Consider the following 20,021-nt stretch of genomic DNA (forward strand, 5'->3'; position numbering starts at 1 on the left):
TCCAAACAGACGTGATGCAGTCTGACAGGAGCTGCCAGAGTGGGGGCTCCAGCCAACAAATTTCTGTATAGGACATCACAGTACATCGTATAATTTGAGGGGTTCTTAGTCCAACCTGCTCCTTTCTCTCAAGGGCCTTTCAGATCTGGGCCTCTGAGCATACAATAAAAAGCAAAAGAATGTGCATTTTTAAAGAGAATGACATTAGAAGCCCAGGCTATGTTGTACAAATGCAGGTTGTAATAGTAAACGTTTGTAAAAGCAGCTAAATCGGTTTGGCTGGCTTTAGCATCCTGTAGTTCAAGCAGCAGTGGGAAGGCACAGAAACGAAAGGGTTAAAGATGAAGTGTTGTGCACTGCAGGGCGGCTAATGGGGTATCACATTCTGTGGCCATAACAGAGCCTGGAGGAGACGATTTGCTGAAGGACTTACACACAGTTTATATCCATCGTGGGATGGTTTACCATACACCACATGCAGCAAGAAGAGAAGGTGAGCAGACCAATTCCTCAATATTCAAATGCAATAAGTGATTTCAAATATGTATTTATCTTAATATTCTGCACCTATTGACATTTGTACAGCTGAGTTAGAGAGAATATGTGCCTGGAAGGCTATGAGAATTCCTTATTCACTCATTCAATCTTTTTATGCAAACAAGACAGAGCCATGCACTTAAAATAATAGCAATAAACTGGCTGCAAAGCACAGTGAAATTTCGCTTAGGCTGTTAGTAAAAAGCAAACCTTGTTTATCTCCATCTAGATATCTGCTGGTTGGAATTAGAGCGACATGATCAGAGGAAACATCACTCTCGTAAAGCAGAAGTCCAGCCCCTGCTTGGCGAAGGGTGAGATTTCCTTCTGCCATCTTACTACTTGTGTGTTCTAAATCTTTTCTATATTACTTTTTTACACCCGGGCACAAACACACACACACATGCACACAATGCTTGTTTGTCAATTGCAAAAGAGATCCCGATCCACTTGCCGCTTGCCTGCCTAGGATCTAAGATATTTGTAGCTTGGGAGTTACCTGAGAGATTAGTGATTTTTAGAGGAGCATGAGAGGACATGATGAAAAAAAAGTAGCTACATCTGAGACATCAAGACTGCAACAACTCTCTATTTCACTATAACCCTAAAAGGCCTTGTTCACTAAAGCCGTTAGAAAAATGGAGCTGATTCTTTTGGTACCTACCTACCTACCTACCTACATACCTGGCTGACTCAGGCGTCATATCTGCCCGTACATTTAAAGACACAGCTATCCTCCATGGGCTGGGGCTGGTGGTGGGCGGCTGGTGATGAGAGGAGAATGAGGTGATACATCCATCAACGCATGCTTCCGTACATATAACATTTCAGTTGCTCAGAGGCTCTCTCTGTGTTCTAGAGCCTATGCAGGGCAGTGAACCATAAACACATGTGGTTAATGATATATATATATATATATATATATATATATATATATATATAGAAAGCATATGTAGCAGGCACAGTACACCATCCTGACGGGTCAAAGAAAGGCCTTCCTTATATACCTGCTCATATCCACTTTGATTTGAATTTGATGGAAGGGTGGTCAAAGTCAAAGTCAGTGTTGTAGTGGCAATGGTTTTCCCCCTTAAACTAAGGTCATGTGCAATTATATTTGAACAATCATCCGTGATGACAGTTAAGTTAGCCTGTATCTTTGCCCTCACTCCATCTCAATCTATATTTCTGTCTCTGTCTCTCTCTCACACTCTCATTGTTTTTGCTTTATGCATGAAACAAACAGAAAGACTGACAAAGACAGACATAAGAAATGCAATGGCTACCGAGGAGCTTAACCAAAGGTCTCTGCTTGGCCAGACACTTTTGACATTGTCCTGGGATTAGTACTGTGTCAAAGCAATGACATGCATCTCTTAAAATAGAGAGGGAGCTGTGAAAATAAAAGAATGAAGGTGGACACGTGGATCCTTGCATAGGGACTGGTGTCTCAACGACACACTTCACTCATCTGAAGCTGAGAACTGTGCTGAAGCTATAGGTACCTGAGAAGAAGGCAAAAGAGAAATACACGAGGGATGGCTGAGAGAACGTCTGACGGTAGGACTTGATAGAAGAAGGCCTTTCTTTACATGGGAAGCTAGAGTCGAGGCTATAGTCAACGGAGGCCTACAGTTGTGGTGCCTTGTTTCAGACGTGTCTTTTAGAGAGACAGTGGAAGAAGGATTTACCCCATAGACAGTGGTAGAAACCTTTACATTAAATTATCTCACAACACAAATAAAGTAAAACTTATTTTCGTTTCCAACATTGTAATCTATGTAATTCTTTCAATGTAACTGAACTAAGACAGGTCTTTTGGAGAAAACAGGAGTGAAATCCCATGTTTTTGTTCAGTCTCCTCCAACCAGTTTATTTTCCTTCCACTCCACGTACTTTTTTCGACGACGAAGTGGTATAGTTTTCAACGTCAGGACTCTGTGTGTTGGTGTTATGTATGGTTGGTTGACGGTGATTGCGGTGTATTGTGGCCTACCTCTCGGGCCATATACAGCCATAGCAACAATGGGCAGTTGGTATCGTATTGTTTACCGGACGCAGACGGACACAGAAGTGGTTTAGCTGAACAACTTTACACACATCATCGACAGTGGCTTTAGTGTTAACGCTAGTAAGTTGTGTAATTTAAAATACCTCAACTTCTTAGCTGTGGACGGTAAATTATTCATATAAAATCAATTTCTAGATCAATGTTTTCGATAGTTTTAGTTTTATATTTCCTCTGCGCCTGTGGCGTTGTATATTACGCAAGTGACACTTGCATAAGACAATAGTAAGGATAACTACATTTGAAACACAACGCCAAGGCTATAAACAACTCTGGCAGCTCAACATTTAAGTAATTTCTTGACTTGTGGCACATATTTACAAAACGGTACAAGCAAAAACATTGTGATGCAATTGCTATTTTCCCTTTGATAAGGCATATCCTCACGTGTTATCCGTTCAAGGACACTGTAATTCACCAAGGCTGATGCATTCCTGCAGACATGCCTCGTCAGTTCCCTAAGATCACCCTGAGCGAGGCGGACGAGGAGGTGCGGCTGCTGGCCGAAAGGGTGTACGCCTCGGCCCTGAAGGAGGAGGACCACAAAGATGTGATATCCATGTTCACGGTGCCCGAGGAGGACTGTCCCATCGGCCTCCGCCAAGCCAAGGAGAGGGAGCTTCTCCGGGAGCTGGCAGAGCAACACTCGGAGGAGAGCACCAAAAGGTAGCTAATAGCCGCCTGGTCCTCCTTATATGGTCACATCGGAGAGCATGCATAAATGAGAAGTGTATATTTCCTGGGGGGGGGGGATTTTGTCCTAACAACAGAAGACAATAAGTGGAAAAAATGTATAGAAAATAAAAACATGCATATAGATACACATAAAAATGTGTATGTAACATTTTTTTTAATCATTGACCAAAGTGAAATCACTCACAATTGCATTATTTTTGTTTGAATAGCAGTGCTATTCAATCAGCAGTGTTATAAGGTCATTACCTCATCTGTTCCAGGAAGAAGAGCTTCAAGATGATCCGCTCCCAGTCCATGTCTCTGCAGGGCATAGCCAACCCAGAGTGGACCCGTTCACTGGGGGCCACGCCCTTCGTGTCCCCGAGCTCCACCTGCTCCTCTTTGCTAGAAGGCTTTCCGGAATACCAGAGGGTCACCATCAGTGGAGACTACTGTGCGGGGGTAAATCACTTTTTAAAGAGCAGGGTCAGGTAGAAGTCACTGTCGTCGTTACATCTGCTGTAAGATAAGATTTGAGCATTGTGAAGAGAGAGAGAGAGAGAGAGAGAGAGAGAGAGAGAGAGAGAGAGAGAGAGAGAGAGAGAGAGAGAGAGAGAGAGAGAGAGAGAGAGAGAGAGAGAGAGAGAGAGAGAGAGAGAGAGAGAGAGAGAGAGAGAGAGAGAGAGAGAGAGACCCACAAAACACTTTGTCTCTTCTCCCTCCCTACATTTCTTTGACATTGATAAGTGCCATTGCATTCACAAACATGTGATTGACAGGCAAGATGCTTTCCCCAAACCAATCAGGGAATAGAGGCTCAAAAGATAGCTCTTAAATCTCAGTCACAGGTAATGCCAAATTAAGAGTAGTGTCTTCAGCACATACTGAGACGTATAACAATTTGTACGATTGTAGACACATTCATATTATGATCAATTAGTGGGAATCCTATTCTTTATTTCCAGATCACAGTGGAGGACTATGAACAGGCAGCAAAGAGCCTCCTTAAGGCTCTGCGTATTCGCGAGAAGTATTCAAAACTAGCATATCACAGATTTTTCCGAACCACTTCCAAGTACCTCCGCAGTACTGAGAACGAACTATGGACCGAGGAAGATGAGGTCTTGCCAGGTAGGAAAGAATGTAACTCCTGAGCATTTACGAGCCACTTGCATAATATAAGATTGTCTATTCAGTTGGGTCTGTCAACATTTGGTCATGAGCATTCAACTTATGCTTTCAAAACTAACTTTTTGCACGTATTTTTTTGCAAAGCCCAATTGTAATGCTTGTCTACAACACGCTGCGTCTTGTAGATGTCTGTCCATGTCCGAGGAATGGAGAGGATCCCTACAGCATGGAGAACATCCCAGAGAATCTGGGCTTTGAACTGAAAATGAAAGACGGGATTGTGAACGTCTATGACGACCTGGAGGCTCTGAGGGAGAACAAACCTCGGAACCTCCCGTACCCAGACCTGGAGACGTTTGCGATAGACCTAAGCCCCGTGTTGGCTATGATCGCAGACGGACCCACGTGAGTGACTACAACCCAATAAAAAGGCACTTTAGCTTCGCTGCTGGAGGTTTGACTGGCGTTTTGTTGAGTTTAGGGTTCCTATTAGCCGTGGTACAGACATAACAATACACACGTGTGTGTGTGTGTGTGTGTGTGTTTACAGGAAAACCTATTGCCACAGACGACTAAACTTCCTGGGTTCCAAGTTCTACCTTCACGAAATGCTCAACGAAATGGCAGAGCTCAGGGAACTGAAAGGAGTGCCACACAGAGACTTCTACAACGTCAGGAAGGCACGTTCTTTTTTGGGGTTTATATATTTTCGATCCAGAGTGTACTAGGGATGGGTCAGAATATTCGATTATTCGATTATTCGTTCCCGAGGGTCAAAGCCGATTTTTAACATTTGGACCGATAACATTTTTTATTATTATTAATCATGTACAGAAAAACAATATGCACAATACACAAGCATAAATATTAATATATATGCATACAACACAAACACTGATCACTGTTAAAGTTAGTTTTTTTGCGTTTAAGATATTAAGTGATTTCTTGCCGATGATCCATGGCTGCCTTTGTGAATGTCGGCACACATCGAATAATCGATTATTCCTTCATAACCACCCACTGATTATTCAACCATGAAAAATTTGAGTTATTCACATCCCTAGAGTGTACATCGTCCCCCATTTTTCATCTCAGTGCCACGCGTCCTTAACGCTAAAGGACACATGTCGTGCGGTGCCGTTTCCAGGTAGACACACACATCCACGCCGCGGCGTGCATGTCCCAGAAGCACCTGCTGGCCTTCATCCAGACCACCTACAAGACGGAGGCCGAGCGCGTGGTCCTGGAGAAGGACGGGCAGAGGATGACCCTCAGGGAGGTCTTCCACAGCCTCAACATGGACCCGTACGACCTCACAGTGGACTCCCTGGACGTGCACGCTGTAAGAGGCTGCTTAGGGTCGGGCCTTTGTGGTGGAAAGTGGGGGACTCTTGGTTGATGAGTGCATTCTGCTCAATTTCATTAGACATTTGTATCCCCGTGAGCAGAAGGGATATTTATTGTGACGCCGGTGAGATAGATACAGAACCATACTCCTTCTGGTTAGGACTGCATTGGTATGGGGAGAATGTGTTAGTTGTAATATTCTGATTCTGAACACTTTATGTAATAACAGCAGAAAACACATGGTGTGCACTGGTAGACGTCCTAATAATAACTTAATAAGACACTCTGTGATCATCTTTTCAGGGGAGGCAGACCTTCCACCGGTTCGACAAGTTCAACTCCAAGTACAACCCGGTGGGGGCCAGTGAGCTGCGGGACATCTACCTGAAAGCCGACAACTTCATCAACGGAGAGTACTTTGCCCGGATCATAAAGGCAAGTCAAGAGAACACAGTATTACACACAGTATTATTACCATGTATGAATTATAACGAGCGCTGGCGTTCACAGCATTGGAATTTGATATTGCGATGGAAAAACATTCTTCCTCCCGACAGGAAGTGGCCCACGATCTGGAAGAGAGTAAGTACCAGCATGCTGAGCCCCGCCTGTCCATTTACGGACGCTCTCCAGATGAGTGGGACAGCTTGTCCAAGTGGTTTATCGACCACAAAGTGCACTCTCCCAACATGAGATGGATTATTCAAGTGCCCAGAATATAGTAAGTGCTGCACCAGGAGAACTGTGGCCACGGTGCCGAAACCATTTTGAAGTCTGCATGTGTTTTGCGTTAATGATTATTCTCCCGTGTTTTAGTGATATTTTCAAGTCAAAGAAACTGATCCCCAACTTCGCAAAGATGCTGGAGAACGTATTCTTGCCTCTATTTGAGGCCACGGTTAACCCTCAAAAGCACAAAGAGCTTCACGTCTTCCTCAAATACGTAAGGCAACAATATCCGTCACAAATCAGAATAACTAGAATCCCAGGAGCATTTATTTTTGCGTACTCTGTTCCGTTTTATTTAAGACATCTATTTTATTTATATGAACGAAGGTCACTGGATTTGACAGTGTGGACGATGAGTCCAAACATAGCGACCACCTGTTCTCTTACAAGAGCCCCAAGCCAGAGCAGTGGACCACAGACAACAACCCCCCGTACAGCTACTACCTCTTCCACATGTACGCCAACATCATGGTCCTCAACAACCTCCGGAGGTAAGCCAGCTCTGAGCACAGCGGGCCCCGAAGCTCAGGGTCACTTTCAGTTTCAGGGTCAAGTCTTTTGCTTCGGTTTTTAAACAAAATGTAAACCAACTGATTATCCTCTTTTTGGGATGTATACCTTCTTCATCCTGAAGTGAATTGAGGGAGATCATTTAATGGAACGTAATTAACTTCTGCCAGATGAATCGTTTAGTTAAACATCATGTGATTGTTGATCTTTAATATTTATGCTGGGAGGTCGTGTTCGGTATGTCAATGTCCTCATGAACACACAGTCATTACCCTCCGTGGGTCTGGTCCCTTGCTCATCTCTTATACTCTACACATCATTAACTTGTTAACTTGTTAACCATTCCAACACGACGACGTTCTCCAGAGAGCGCGGCATGAGCACCTTCCAGTTCCGGCCGCACTGTGGAGAAGCTGGCTCCATCACTCATCTGGTGTCGGCTTTTCTCATTGCTGACAACATCTCACATGGGCTCAACCTCAAGAAGGTAGGCCGCAGCACACCGTGTTCATCTCTTCCCCCCCCATGCAAGATCGAGACGTCAGTGTGAACCTGAGCCTGTACACATTTTGCATTTTGAAATGTTCAGGTTCACTTTTAAACAAGGATGCATTTGCACTCTTATGTGTAAGTGGGAATGTACATTTAAATACCAGATCTTGTATTTGGATACATGAACTACTTTACCCTTGTCATCAGTCGGTTGAGAATCCTCATTGCACTGAGGACTGGAGCTATCTGTCTGTGCTTCCTTGGAAATGTAGTTTTCGGTCATTGTGTCAGAAAGGCACTACAGACTGTGTCATCAAGGGCATCAAACTATACGACTGTACTTCCAGAGCCCTGTGCTGCAGTACCTGTACTACTTGGCCCAGGTGCCCATCGCAATGTCGCCACTGAGCAACAACAGCCTCTTCCTGGAGTATTCCAAAAATCCTCTGAGAGAGTTTTTGCACAAGGGCCTCTGTGTCTCCTTGTCCACAGATGACCCCATGCAGTTCCACTACACCAAGGTACTCACGCCTGTGACCGCCCAGTGCAACTAGTGATTGAATGCTCCACCACTCAAATACTGCACATTTATACAGTGAAGACTAGTACGGAATAGCATTTAGATTCATGTTTTGTTACATTCTAGGAGCCTTTGATGGAAGAGTACGCCATTGCAGCTCAGCTGTGGAAGCTCAGCACCTGTGATGTGTGTGAGATAGCAAGGAACAGTGTCCTGCAGAGTGGTCTCTCTCACCAGGTAGAGGGACTCTCTCTCTCTCTCTCTCTCTCTCTCTCTCTCTCTCTCTCTCTCTCTCTCTCTCTCTCTCTCTCTCTCTCTCTCTCTCTCTCTCTCTCTCTCTCTCTCTCTATGCAGTCCTAAGCACTGAGCTCATCAATGCATGATGCAATGAATATGTACATTAATTATTATTTTTACTTTGTATGGATTTTTGACAGGAAAAGCAGCATTTCATCGGAGGGAACTACTTGAAAGACGGCCATGAAGGAAATGACATCCGCCGCACTAACGTGGCCCAGATCCGGTTGGCCTACAGACACGAGACACTGTGCAACGAACTCAGCTTCTTAGTCGAGGCTGTGAAGTCTGACACCATGAACTCCAAGTCTGAGTGAAGTACATCGTCGACAGAGGATCCCAGCATGACTTGCCAAAGTGCTCAATATTTACCAGTTACTCGTCCATTTTTTCTTCAACAGCACTCAATAGCTTTAATGGCAGGGAAATCCGGTAACAGGATATTAAATGCAATGCATTGCTGATTGTTTCATAACCAGTACCACTGATGTTTCCACAGATAGAGATCCCAGCTGCATATAGCCATCTCTGTTCATTAACACCTTTGTTACCTAAACCTGGACACAATATGTTTGGGCGCCCGTTCTCTTGCACATGTCTTCTGCTGCAAATCAGGATGTATGACACTCTTATTTACAAGAAAATACTGGATCTGCTGTTTGAAAATCACATTATCCATCTCCTAACTGTTTAGAACCCCCAGTGCATTGTTCATTATCTGTAGAGAATGGTAGATTGACTTTGAGTACTATGGATATGCATGTATGGACCATTTCCACAGACTGAGATGTTTTAGAAAGGTTGATGTGTTTAATTTAGCCCTGTTCATGAGGGTTGTCTTGGTCAGTACTGCAAATTATGCTGTAAATAGAGTTGATTGACACGGTTTCCTTCAGTTTCACTGTATAAAGAATAAACATATTTACTGGAACATTACATTTCTTTTGTCATGAAAACAGGGACCTCTTGTGGCTGAAACGATTTATTAAATTAAAGTGAAATACATTAACTTAGAACTAGACATCATTTATATACAAATAAATTTACATATTTATTAAGTGACAGTTCCACGCAACTAAACACATTAGGCATTCCATAACGTGCACCTTCTCTGTTAAAGTTTAAATCTATTTTGCATATTCTATTTGCATATACAACAACATTTTGCATATACAACGACATCATATACAACATCCCTTTTTGCATGTATTTGATGGTGAGAAAGTGGATTTTTAAGCAACATATCCAAAATATTGCCCATTGCAAATACAAATGATTGTCTGCTATCCGTTTAGGATGACTTCCAAATCACAGGGCTGTATCAAAACTGTCTCCGTCATCAGTCCCCTTGTCTATTGTGACCTCTGGCACACATCTGTCCTCCTCTGTCTCAATGTCGCCTTCCTGCGGCCTCGTGTCCCAGTTCTGAAAACAACTGCGGTTCCTTCCGTTTTTTTTGAAACAGAAAGAAAGAAAGGTTTATTCAGCAAGTAGTCCTTAATAATAATCGTTTCATGTTTGTATTTCAATACTTCTATAATCAGAATTGGCTTGATAACCCCATTAAACACTCACAAGTGTTCCAATCCGAGGACAACAGTGATGACCAGTAGCAGAGCACAGGTGACGCCGATAAGCAAGGGCTTTGTCGGCACTGAAATCACCGGAGAGGGAGGAAAAACATGGTTCAACTATATGCAAAAACAAATATCCATTACTCGAGTTATAATGACACAATGCATAACGCAATCCGTACAAGTCTCGTATAATACCATTAAGGGAGCCTTGTGTGGTGGTGCCGCTCTGGAACAGGGCCTGCATTGGCCTTGCGTCGCCCCTGCCCTGGGTGGTTAAGGGGAGCAGTGCAAGGGAAGAGACGGGCCCGCTGGCCGAGATGACGGAGGAGAGAGAGGCTGAGGGCAGTGGCTCCGAGGTCAAGGTGGCGTCCTGTCGGGAGGGAGAACGGGTGTTCTCCCGGTAGTGCGTGCCGGTCAACGGGCTATCGGACGTCGCATCCTTCAATTGTGTCCCTGCGTCTGTCACACGTGAACGGGCATGAGTCATATGAGAGAGGGACCGGAGAGAAATATGAAAGGTGACATGCAGCGAAACGTATTTCTGTTATTATTTTTATGCTTACTTGTATGGAAACTGAAAACTTTGATGTTTTATGTTGATAAATAAGAATATATTTTGAAAGGAATCTCAATAAAGTATCTATTTACAAAAATAGCATTATTGTAGTGTAGGCCCCTCATCACATAGTAATGAAGTAGTCTAGGGGTAAAAACAGGTGTAGCTTATTCAGTAAATAATGGGTCTCCAGTGCCATTGCCCATTTACTTCATGAGATACTGCGTGTATCTCATTATATACATTATGCATTACACCTCTATGACGATGGCCAATAGAGATAGGAACTCAACATGAAAAGAAGCCATACCTGATTGATTGAAGCAAAACACATCAAAGTGTTTTGTGACACTGGTTCTCCACACTACCAGGCCAGTCCTGCCCTGTCCACAGGAGGGCCTTGGCGTGACTCTCGGAACGACTGCCAAGTGTTCATCAATCCATCCATACCTGGGGACCAACAGATGCATATTACGGACCACATACCGTCATACGCAGGCGTGCATTTTGTACATGCATTAGAGCCATCTGTTATAGTCGAGTCTGCTACACGAGGGTGGTGTAGCCGCACCTGCAGGTTTGGAAGCCCTGTGCGAGCGCACTTTGCACTTGTGCTTTGGAGGCGATGGTCAGCCCAAGAGATTGGCAGACCGCCCTAGCCTCAGAGGCATTGAAGGCGTAGTGAAGCTGATCCACCAAGCTGACCTGATGAACCCCAGCGATTCTGTAGCTGCCTGCAGAGAATGAGGACATCGTTGAAGTACTAAAGCATTGATAACTACTTCAAAGATCGTCCCACATTTGTGAAAGACAAACTATAAATAAAATAAAAATTGATTTTAAGAGCAGAGTACAATAAGAAAAGTATAATATATATATACATATGATCAAAAAAGTATATATCTATATTTTATTTACATTGACAATTTTACAAAAGTACAATAAAAGTGCAAAAATTGCTATTGAACATCCAAATGAAACAGCTTTGCTTGAAATTGCTTGCTTTGCTTACCTTTGAGGGGTCTTGATAAGGCGAGAGTGACCGGCAACAGTAAAATGATTGTGATCATGCTGAGGTTGGAAGACCACTGGGTGTTGCGGATGAGTCCCACACCAGGGGGTTAAATAGGGGTGATTCTAGTGGGAGTGTGCACATTGATATTGGCCAGAGAGAAAGGGAAAAGGAAGAAGGACGTCCTGTTGAATCACAGGTCGCATTAAAAGCCACCGTGTGCTTCAGGAAAGATACAAAGAAATTTGTTTGAGGAATAAAAGAGCATCAAAAATAAAATCTAAGTTGATGTTTTTAGTCCCCTGCATAGTGTTGTTAACGATGGTGTAAGTAAATGAAATCATACATTAATTATATATATAAAAACATATTGGGGAATAAAAAAACACATAAGGGGGTTTCAAAATCTATAAAAAATAATAATATCGACCATCAAACAATACGGTTAAGAAATAACCTACTATTTCAGAGAAAAAAAACAACTCAAGATTATAAAAGCAATTCCATCATGACTGATTTAACGTTAATGGGAATACAATGGGGTTTTTCCTCGGCACTGGTGTGATTTGTACTTTTTGTGACAGTACACTGGGTTGTACAAGTACAATCATTTCCTCCCTTCGGGCATGGCCCAGTCGCACTTATGATCCCTGCCCATCCCCTGATGAGCCTCTGGTGCGCAGTGTTATCGCATTTCCACCCCGGCAGGATATGACGCAGATAGGAGCCAGAGAGCGCCCGTGCTGTCCTGGTCAGATGTTTAGTGTCCGTGACACTGGGTGGCCAGCTGTGACGTACAAAAAAAACAAACTGTTTTCACGGGCAGAGGAAAGGGGGCAATACACAATTTCACAATCAAGTGAAATATTATGCTGACTGAGTTATGACTGTCACGTGATAGATAGACAGATGGAAGACAGCAGAAGGTGCGCGGTTCAGAGCGTATCGATTATCACCCGATGCAAAGGAAGGCAGTTTTTCAAGCACCTTTATTGAAAAGGTGACGTGGTACAGCATTAAATACAACACAGTTTGACACACAGGTGCAAGAGAGGTTTTTAAGTGTGTGCACTCATTGAGAGAGAGAGTAACGTAGGTGCTTGAAGGACCGACACAAAATGAACAAGGTCTGCAAAATATTGCACTTTAAGAAAACTACACTGGAATGTGCTTACATCTCCGCTTAAATATCTCATAGAATTATATTACTCACAGTGAAAAAAAAGCTGTATTTCTAAACATCCATTTAACCAACTCTCCAGAACTGCACGGTCTACTAGCCCTGAGAGATAAGACATTAGGACACTAAGAATTGACATGTACATGCTGTCTCCTGTCTAAAGTGTGGTATTGAAGGAGCAATCCAATAGGTTAACATTCAGAGTTCCATCTGATACAGCAAATAAATATATAATCGCACCAATCTCACTCTGTTATTGGTCCCTAAACACAGAGTATCCCTGTACCAACTGCATTCATTTGGTAAGTTTGTGATCCAAATAATATTGTAAGCAATACAGCAGAATTGTATATATATATATATATATATACTATATATATATGTATAAAAAACCGAATATATATATATGTATATATTATTTTTGGTTAGTTTTTTGTTTTTTAAAGCTCCCAAGCCTACACCCTTTAATCACAAAGTCCTAGAGAGTCCTAGATTCACATCCGCTATAACGTTAGGATATGGACGACGATTCCATCACAAGGGAAGGAAGAAGGGAAGGAGCTCCTCCTGGTTATTCTGTGGTAGGATTCTTCGGCTGTGCCGCCACAGTCAGCCCAAAGATCTTCTTCTTGCCCTGCACCAACGCCTTCTCCGCCGTGTCCACGTGGCTGCTGTTGTATCCGTTTAGGTACGTAAAGACGTTGACCACCAGAAAGATGACCAGGCACAGTGTCAGGGCGATCCAAAAGGGTCGATGTCGCCAGGAGATCTTGGGCCAGTAGCGGTCGAGAAGAACAAGAACCTCTTCCATCTTGCTGTGAAGATAGAGACATACAACAATGGCTTTAACTTGGAAATGACACAGAATGGCAACGGCGCACTCTGATTTCTGGAAAATGAAAAGTTAATAGTTTAACAAGAATGACTTTGTATACACCAATTTAAATACATAAACATACTTTTTGTATAAATAGTATTCTATGAATAGTATATATATACAAGTACTAGGGTTAAACACACACACACACACACACACACACACACACACACACACACACACACACACACACACACACACACACACACACACACACACACACCTACCTGCTGGACTTCTTTGCCATGCTGCGTTTCCCACTTTCCTCGTCTTTGTTCCCAGACTGCAGCAGGGTCGCCTGGACTTTCTCGGGCTCCTCGCAAATCTCTTGGCTCTCCTTGCTTTTGTTTAGTCCCTCTTGATATCTGAGGTTCAAATAATATTGTCATTTTTTGCTATTTGCGGCAAAAAAATGGAACGCATCATCACACGTGCATCATCACTTGGAAGCTGCGTATCGTTCTACACGGTTTGTGTGATATACCACATGTCACTCATCACGCCTTAGCTCCCACAGCGAGCGTCCAGTAGGCTAGGTCCTGCTGTCCTACGTGTCCCCCATTATGACAGAGGTGTAGGAGGAGGCAGCACGTGGACCGAGGAGTTCGACATCATTACCCTTTATTATAGGCTTCCTCTTCCATCTTCGCCTTGAGCTCAGCCCTGATCTCGGCCCGGAGCTCTTCCACGTTGACCGCGGGCTTCGCCGGAGCAGCCGGCTCGCACTCGGGCGGGGACGCCCTCTTTCCACTGCGATGTCACAGATGGGAAGGGGAAGGAGAGACTGTTTAAAAAGCATCCTCGCACTGGGCGCAGGACGGCTCACTTACACTCACTCTTTCTCGACGGCGTCGCGACCGTGTCTTAATAGAAAGGTTTGAAATAAACAACACGTTGAAAACTCATGTGGGCGGGAAGGGTTCTTGAAAGGAAAAGAAGAATGGAGAGGAAAAAAAAAAAAAAAAAGGGGAATCTCGGTGGATCTTCTCCACTTTGTACAGATGTTGTTGACTCTGGCTTCCTCTCAAGGAGCCGCTGCACTGGCTGTGAGCTGCGACTCTTAGTTGAAATACTGCGGACATATACACTCAGACTAACCTTCTCACAATACCAAGAAAGGAGACCCGTGTTTAGGTTTTGTCAGACGCTTGCCCCAAATGTTTAGAGTATCTCACAGGGAAATAGCTCGTCTACCCAAAGCTCAGTCTTAAAAGTGTTTTTAAAAACGTTGCTATTCTTTTCCGCAGCACCATCCAAAAGGCCAAGTTCAACATAAAACTCAACTGTGTCACGTAACGGGATATTTGCATGTCATCTAAATGACATGTGGGGATGATCTTTACGCTTTCATCCCATAAACAGACCCAGCCACTCGAGGTTTCTCAGGGAATGGTTCCTGGGAAACATAGCCTAAAGGTCACACAAACAAACCACAGACAGCTAAAAATGTTGTGCCGATAACATGATTGATTGCGCAGTTTTGCGTGACCTATTGTTTTAAGATGGTGCCAGACGGCGGCAATCATGCAATAGTGTGTGTGTGTGTGTGTGTGTGTGTGTCTACGTGTGTGTGTGTGTGTACTGGCGTACATGTGTGTTTGTGTACACATGTGTCCGTGTCCTTGTCTGTGTCTGTGTGTGGCTTCCGTGTACGCAGAAGGTCACCTACCTTTCGGTCGTCTGTGCGCCCTCAGCAGGGGGTCCGTTGACCTTTATATCCGTGGCCTCACACTACAGCGGCGCCGACAAACAAACAAACAAAACCCCGTTTAACATTATCGTGCGTCTAATAAATCAACGGAAAAGCGTTCGTTTTGGGTCACTTTGGGCCGAGACGATGAGGAAACCAGAGGAGCCTACCAGGACGGGAAGAGCAGGCCCACCGCTGGGGGGGGGTCCGGACGCGCCGGCAGACGACGCCGGCGGCGGCGGCGGGGGGGGGCCGTAGGAGGGTGCGGGGATGGGGCCGGCGGGGGTCTGACCCGGGATGTTGAGGAGGTTAAACTTGGGGACCACGGCGACGCTGACCCGGCGTCTGGGCAGCGCCTGGTGGACACGGACGAGAGAGAGACGGGACGGAGAGAACGCACACACGCGTTGTCACGCAGGGTTAAAGGAGCGGTGATGTCATCAGGGCACTTTGTTAAAAAAAAACCGAATAGAAACTTTGAGATAGTTGAATGATCACAAAAGATTTGCGTTTTCACCTTTCCAAGTGTGAGGGACATGGATCTTGACGGTCGGGGAATTCCATCGTCTTTATTCCGCACAACAACAAACGTGATAGGGTTAGACCATCACACACGCCCATATTAGGTATCGATGCAAACTACGGAGCCGCTCAATTTCCAGGATGTCATAAAGATGTCATTAGCTTTGAAGACGCATCCTCTGAGATATCTCTGGCTGTATACAAAAACAAATGTAGGGGACATAATAAGAGAGTCTAATCTCTTGTTTGTTTTTTTATTTCCGCCTCACCTCCGGTGTCAATGGAGCCTCCGTAGCAGCGGATGGAGTTCTGGTTGGCCAGCTTCTTGAACTCCATCAGCTCCGCATGGTCCTTCTCGTACGTCCTCTTCAGGTTCTCCACGTACTGCATCATCACTTCTGTGGCCTTGTTCATGCGTTTCTCCTGTTGTCGGGCAGAACAGCGCGGGTTGGTGAGTTGCAGAACCAGGGGGGGGGTTATTTTAATTCAACTTTATTTGTATAGTGCATTTCATGCAAACAATATGGAGTTCAATGTGCTTTAGATGAAACATTTCATAGAACAATTAATTACCTCATAAGAAATGTGATAAAAGTGCTTACATTTAAAATAAGAAAATAGAGAAAAATAACCAGCTACACCAAAGAACGATGATATAAAAGAAGGCATTAGTAAAGTGGTACCTGACGCACTGCCCCCACTATCTCAGCCCGGCTGGACAGCCTGGTGGCCAGGCGGTGCAGTACCGACACCGTCTCAATTAGCCGCTGGTACGCCTCCCGCTGTTCCAGGTTCTGCCACTGGGGGGAGGTCATCTGCAACAGCCGGTGTTAATGATGGATCAATAGTGTCGTCATGCGCATGTGCAGAACCACTAGGTAGCAAAATCTGACAAGGGAGCAGAAATTGGCAGAACACTGGAACCACGCCACATTCATCATCAATGCGCAGACAGTTGTAGACGAAACAACTCAATAAAAAAAGAGGAAGGAAACATGTTTGAATGAAACATGCTGTTAAAAAAAAAAATCACAAAGACAAAACGAATTATGCCAATACGGGAAGACGATTTGAAATTCAAAATGTGTTGAACGGGTAACCCGTTGAGACGGACCGTCTCATTATGGGGAGGGCGTCCCGATACACATTACAACAAAACAAACAAAGGAGCACATCAAAACACAAAGACATACACATACGACCTTTTCAATTCCCCCCCTCAGCACCTTTCATATCGCACCTAGTGGAGACCCTCCTATAAATGTCATTCCTCATAATGAAAAGGGTAGACTGGGACAGCTGGGGAATGGAGTCTACACGATGGGCATCGACATCTGAACCTCTCAATAGTCCTCCTCTCAATAGTAGTTTATAGCAATATCTTTATATTTATGCAATTATCTTTCTATATATTCTATTCTATTTCTTTATTTGTATATTTTATCAACTTTAACTGTATTTTTGTAGTCATATTCTGGGCTTATTTGATTGTATTTATGTTCTCTCATTTGTATTCTAATTATTTTTCTATCGCGAGCAGAGCGCTTGTGAGTGACAGGTTACAGTAGGTTACAGTTTCTCTAGGGACTGCTAAAGTCTACTCTGGGTGTGAAAGTGAAGGAGGTAAAAGGTGACGGAGGAAACCTTCAGAGCTCCTTTAAACTCCTCCAGCTCCTTCTCCGTGTTCTCCTCGGTGAGGTGGCGTTCCCGCTCCGCCTGCTTCATGCGCGTCTCCAGGGTGTAGTTGTCGTTGCGGTAGGCCAGGGACAACTGGACGAAGGCGTTCTGTGGAGAGGGAGAGATGTGCTGATCGTCCCCCTGAACTGCAGTGATTGATACGATGCATCGATAATAAAGGATCATCGTCAACTCCTGAGGATGGAGACATGAGCCATGACTCATGAGACGCTCTTGGAGGAGAGTGAACTGTCTCACCCTCAGCTAATGGATTTATAGATGACTGCTAGAAGTGCAGAGTGATAAACGCTCTCCTTTGTCTTGTCCCTACTGCCGTAGGTCTCTTAAACTGTTAATTGCGCGTATTCTGGTTGCCAAGTTGTCCTTTTTGCACACTCTTGTGCCACTGTGATTTCCTGTCCGGTTTGCCTCTGTATTTTATTGTGTTGTTGTTGTGGTTGCATTGGAACATTGGTTTACAGCCGCGGTCACGACACATATTATGCAGACAGACCTCTGTATATGTGTTGTATGTGACATACATTACCAACCTTTAAGGTGGTTCTTTAAACAATTAGTGCGCATTCATTGTGTATTTCAAAACCACTTGTCACATGATAACCATGATTATTGGTTCATTGTGAAGGCTCTCCAACACCATTTCATCATCGATTTAAGAGCTAAACTTTTAGTGTACGTTTTTAGACAGGACACAGCCATCCGTCAGCTATTACGGAGTGAAATGCTCTGTGAGATATCGTTTCAGTTTGACTGCAGGCCTGCCTCTTTATGAGAGAATTTTTGATTTTTTAGAGTGCTCCCGGTTCATTTCTGCCTTTCTTCCATGATCGGTTCAGGGAGTTCATCTTGCCTGACAATCACAGGTTTGCGAATTCAACACTCCTCGATGACAGAGAAACATAGGGAGTGAGGGAGTGAGGGAGGGAGGGAGGGAGGGAGGGAGGGAGGGAGCAGAGAGTGAGGGGACGTTTTCTTTGGGGGGGGGGGGGGTTGTTTATTTTCCAAATCTGTCTCTCTTGTTGTGCTATGTTTCTTCACACCACCATTTTTTTTTGTTACCTACAGCAGCATTGAACCCAGTACTGCTGGAGATAAGACAAGGGAATAATAAGCCATCATTCTGCCATTCAAGGCTCACAGCCGGGCGGATCAAAGCCTCGTCCAGCAGCATTCCAGGCGCTCTCAGAGTGAACACGGGCCCGGGGGTTGTCAGGAAATACATGGCCTCTGACTGTCCTAATCCCAAACTGGTACCCATGGGAATGACAGGGAGGGGCAGCGGCCAGAGCCTGCAGTGTTGTGTTTGTGTTCTCTCAACAGAAACAGGAAATCTCACAGCCTCTCATCAGTCTTGATTATGAACAGAGAATCCACTTCCTGTGGTTGGTGCTATGCTCGCTGCAGGCGGAGTGAAGGCATACGTAGAGCCGAGTGGCCCAGTGGGATAACTATTGACAGTTGTCATAAACTGTGTGTGGAAAGTGTTTAGATAAGATAAAAAAAAGTGTCAATAAAATGTTCTACAGATGTGGAACCTTTAGTGGAGAGTTATATATCTAAATCAGATTTGTATTGCCATACACAATACATTTAAAATTAATTTAGATTTTAATGTGACGTAGTATTTTTTATTTTTTAAGTATTGTGACAAAATTAGGATTATTTTACGGTATCGTTGGAAGGTTTTTGAAGAATTACAGAATGACGTTGACAGATACTGACCTCAACTTCTTTTTCAGTGAGGGGGGGTGCGCTGCAATAACAAACACACAAACAAACTGTTTGTCAAAGTCACATTTTTCCCATTTGACAGCGTAAGAGATTAAACCCGATGCACTGATAAGACGCTATTTTGGGTGCGATTGGCCAGACTCAGACTGCGTAGACCTACCAGCCAGGCAGGCCGCGGTGGAGCTTGAGTTTCCTAAGCATCACGTCCGAGATGTTGGGCATGGAATCCGTCTTCTCCTTCACATCATCCCCGCCTAGAGAGATAGGCGACGGTAGACCACCTGCATACACACAAAGAAAGAAGAAGAAAGAAGGTCAAAGAAAGAAGGTCAAAGAATCACTGTTTCGATTGGTATTCGTGTTTTTACAATTACGCCATCTGCTGGTGGAAGTGTGGAACGCATGCAGCACCGGCTGGTGGTGTAGGAAGTGTACCTTTTTCGTGTTCACTTGTTTCACTCAATTCCGGTAACGTTGACCCCACGATGCTTTGGTTGCGCAGCAGCTTGTGCTCCTGTGCACAAAAACGTTTTCAGGTAGACACACATATTGTGACTTTCCCATTCATTCACGGAATAAACGACACATTCAAACTACAAAAGGAGGTGCGGTTGAAAAAAAACGGGATCTTCATCTTGAATGTAAAACAGCAACAACTCCAACACACCTCTCTGAGTTTGGACAGCTTCTGCGTGGCGACGGGCTGTGTGGGGAAGTCCTTGTACCCCGACTGCTTGGACGCGCCGTCCCGGGACTTATCCGGGAAGGCGAAGACCTCCTCGGGACCGGCGGAGCCGAAGCCGGGACCGGGGCCCGGCGGCGGCGGCGGGGCCCCGTTCCTGCTGTTCAGCGTGCCGACGGTGTCCCAGGAC

General features: G+C 44.5%; 3 protein-coding genes across 3 annotated transcripts; 1 reads left to right on the plus strand and 2 right to left on the minus strand.

Moving 5' to 3' along the window:
* Window positions 1–793: 793 nt before the first annotated feature.
* On the plus strand, window positions 794–9,076 carry ampd3a (adenosine monophosphate deaminase 3a; the record flags this gene model as incomplete). The annotated part of the gene is made up of 15 exons (XM_084476124.1): window positions 794–851; window positions 3,046–3,271; window positions 3,562–3,742; window positions 4,246–4,411; window positions 4,597–4,816; window positions 4,962–5,091; window positions 5,559–5,753; window positions 6,062–6,193; window positions 6,316–6,479; window positions 6,575–6,701; window positions 6,815–6,978; window positions 7,364–7,484; window positions 7,837–8,010; window positions 8,136–8,246; window positions 8,447–9,076. 15 exons carry the CDS (start codon window positions 794–796, stop codon window positions 8,621–8,623), a joined length of 2,346 nt encoding a protein of 781 aa, XP_084332250.1. The 3' UTR covers window positions 8,624–9,076.
* Window positions 9,077–9,301: 225 nt separating this feature from the next.
* On the minus strand, window positions 9,302–11,520 carry LOC311356409 (uncharacterized protein). The gene is made up of 6 exons (XM_084476182.1): window positions 11,452–11,520; window positions 11,011–11,173; window positions 10,750–10,889; window positions 10,079–10,342; window positions 9,882–9,960; window positions 9,302–9,750 (listed from the first exon to the last, which is right to left on the minus strand). Exons 1-6 carry the CDS (start codon window positions 11,507–11,509, stop codon window positions 9,615–9,617), a joined length of 840 nt encoding a protein of 279 aa, XP_084332308.1. The 5' UTR covers window positions 11,510–11,520; the 3' UTR covers window positions 9,302–9,614.
* A 1,682-nt stretch (window positions 11,521–13,202) lies between these two features.
* On the minus strand, window positions 13,203–20,017 carry LOC311356600 (inositol 1,4,5-triphosphate receptor associated 1-like; the record flags this gene model as incomplete). Its single annotated transcript, XM_084476382.1, has 13 exons — window positions 13,203–13,446; window positions 13,736–13,873; window positions 14,127–14,258; window positions 15,178–15,239; window positions 15,369–15,554; window positions 15,716–15,765; window positions 15,990–16,143; window positions 16,404–16,535; window positions 17,365–17,505; window positions 19,141–19,171; window positions 19,310–19,430; window positions 19,585–19,663; window positions 19,817–20,017. Coding segments are annotated over 13 exons (1,671 nt in total), but the record flags the coding sequence as incomplete, so codon positions are not given.
* Window positions 20,018–20,021: the final 4 nt, after the last annotated feature.

Source organism: Micromesistius poutassou (assembly GCF_964030765.1).
Source record: "Micromesistius poutassou genome assembly, chromosome: 12".
In the NCBI taxonomy this organism is placed as follows: Eukaryota; Metazoa; Chordata; class Actinopteri; order Gadiformes; family Gadidae; genus Micromesistius; species Micromesistius poutassou.

What these genes read in the sequence shown, in the direction of transcription:
- LOC311356409 (XM_084476182.1), bottom strand. Translation starts at nt 11,509, where the DNA reads ATGATCACAATCATTTTACTGTTGCCGGTCACTCTCGCCTTATCAAGA. An exon ending in CAGGGCTTCCAAACCTGCAG is followed by an intron (nt 10,890 to 11,010) that starts GTGCGGCTACAC and finishes GTTGGTCCCCAG; the next exon opens with GTATGGATGGATTGATGAAC. An exon ending in CACACAAGGCTCCCTTAATG is followed by an intron (nt 9,961 to 10,078) that starts GTATTATACGAG and finishes CGGTGATTTCAG; the next exon opens with TGCCGACAAAGCCCTTGCTT.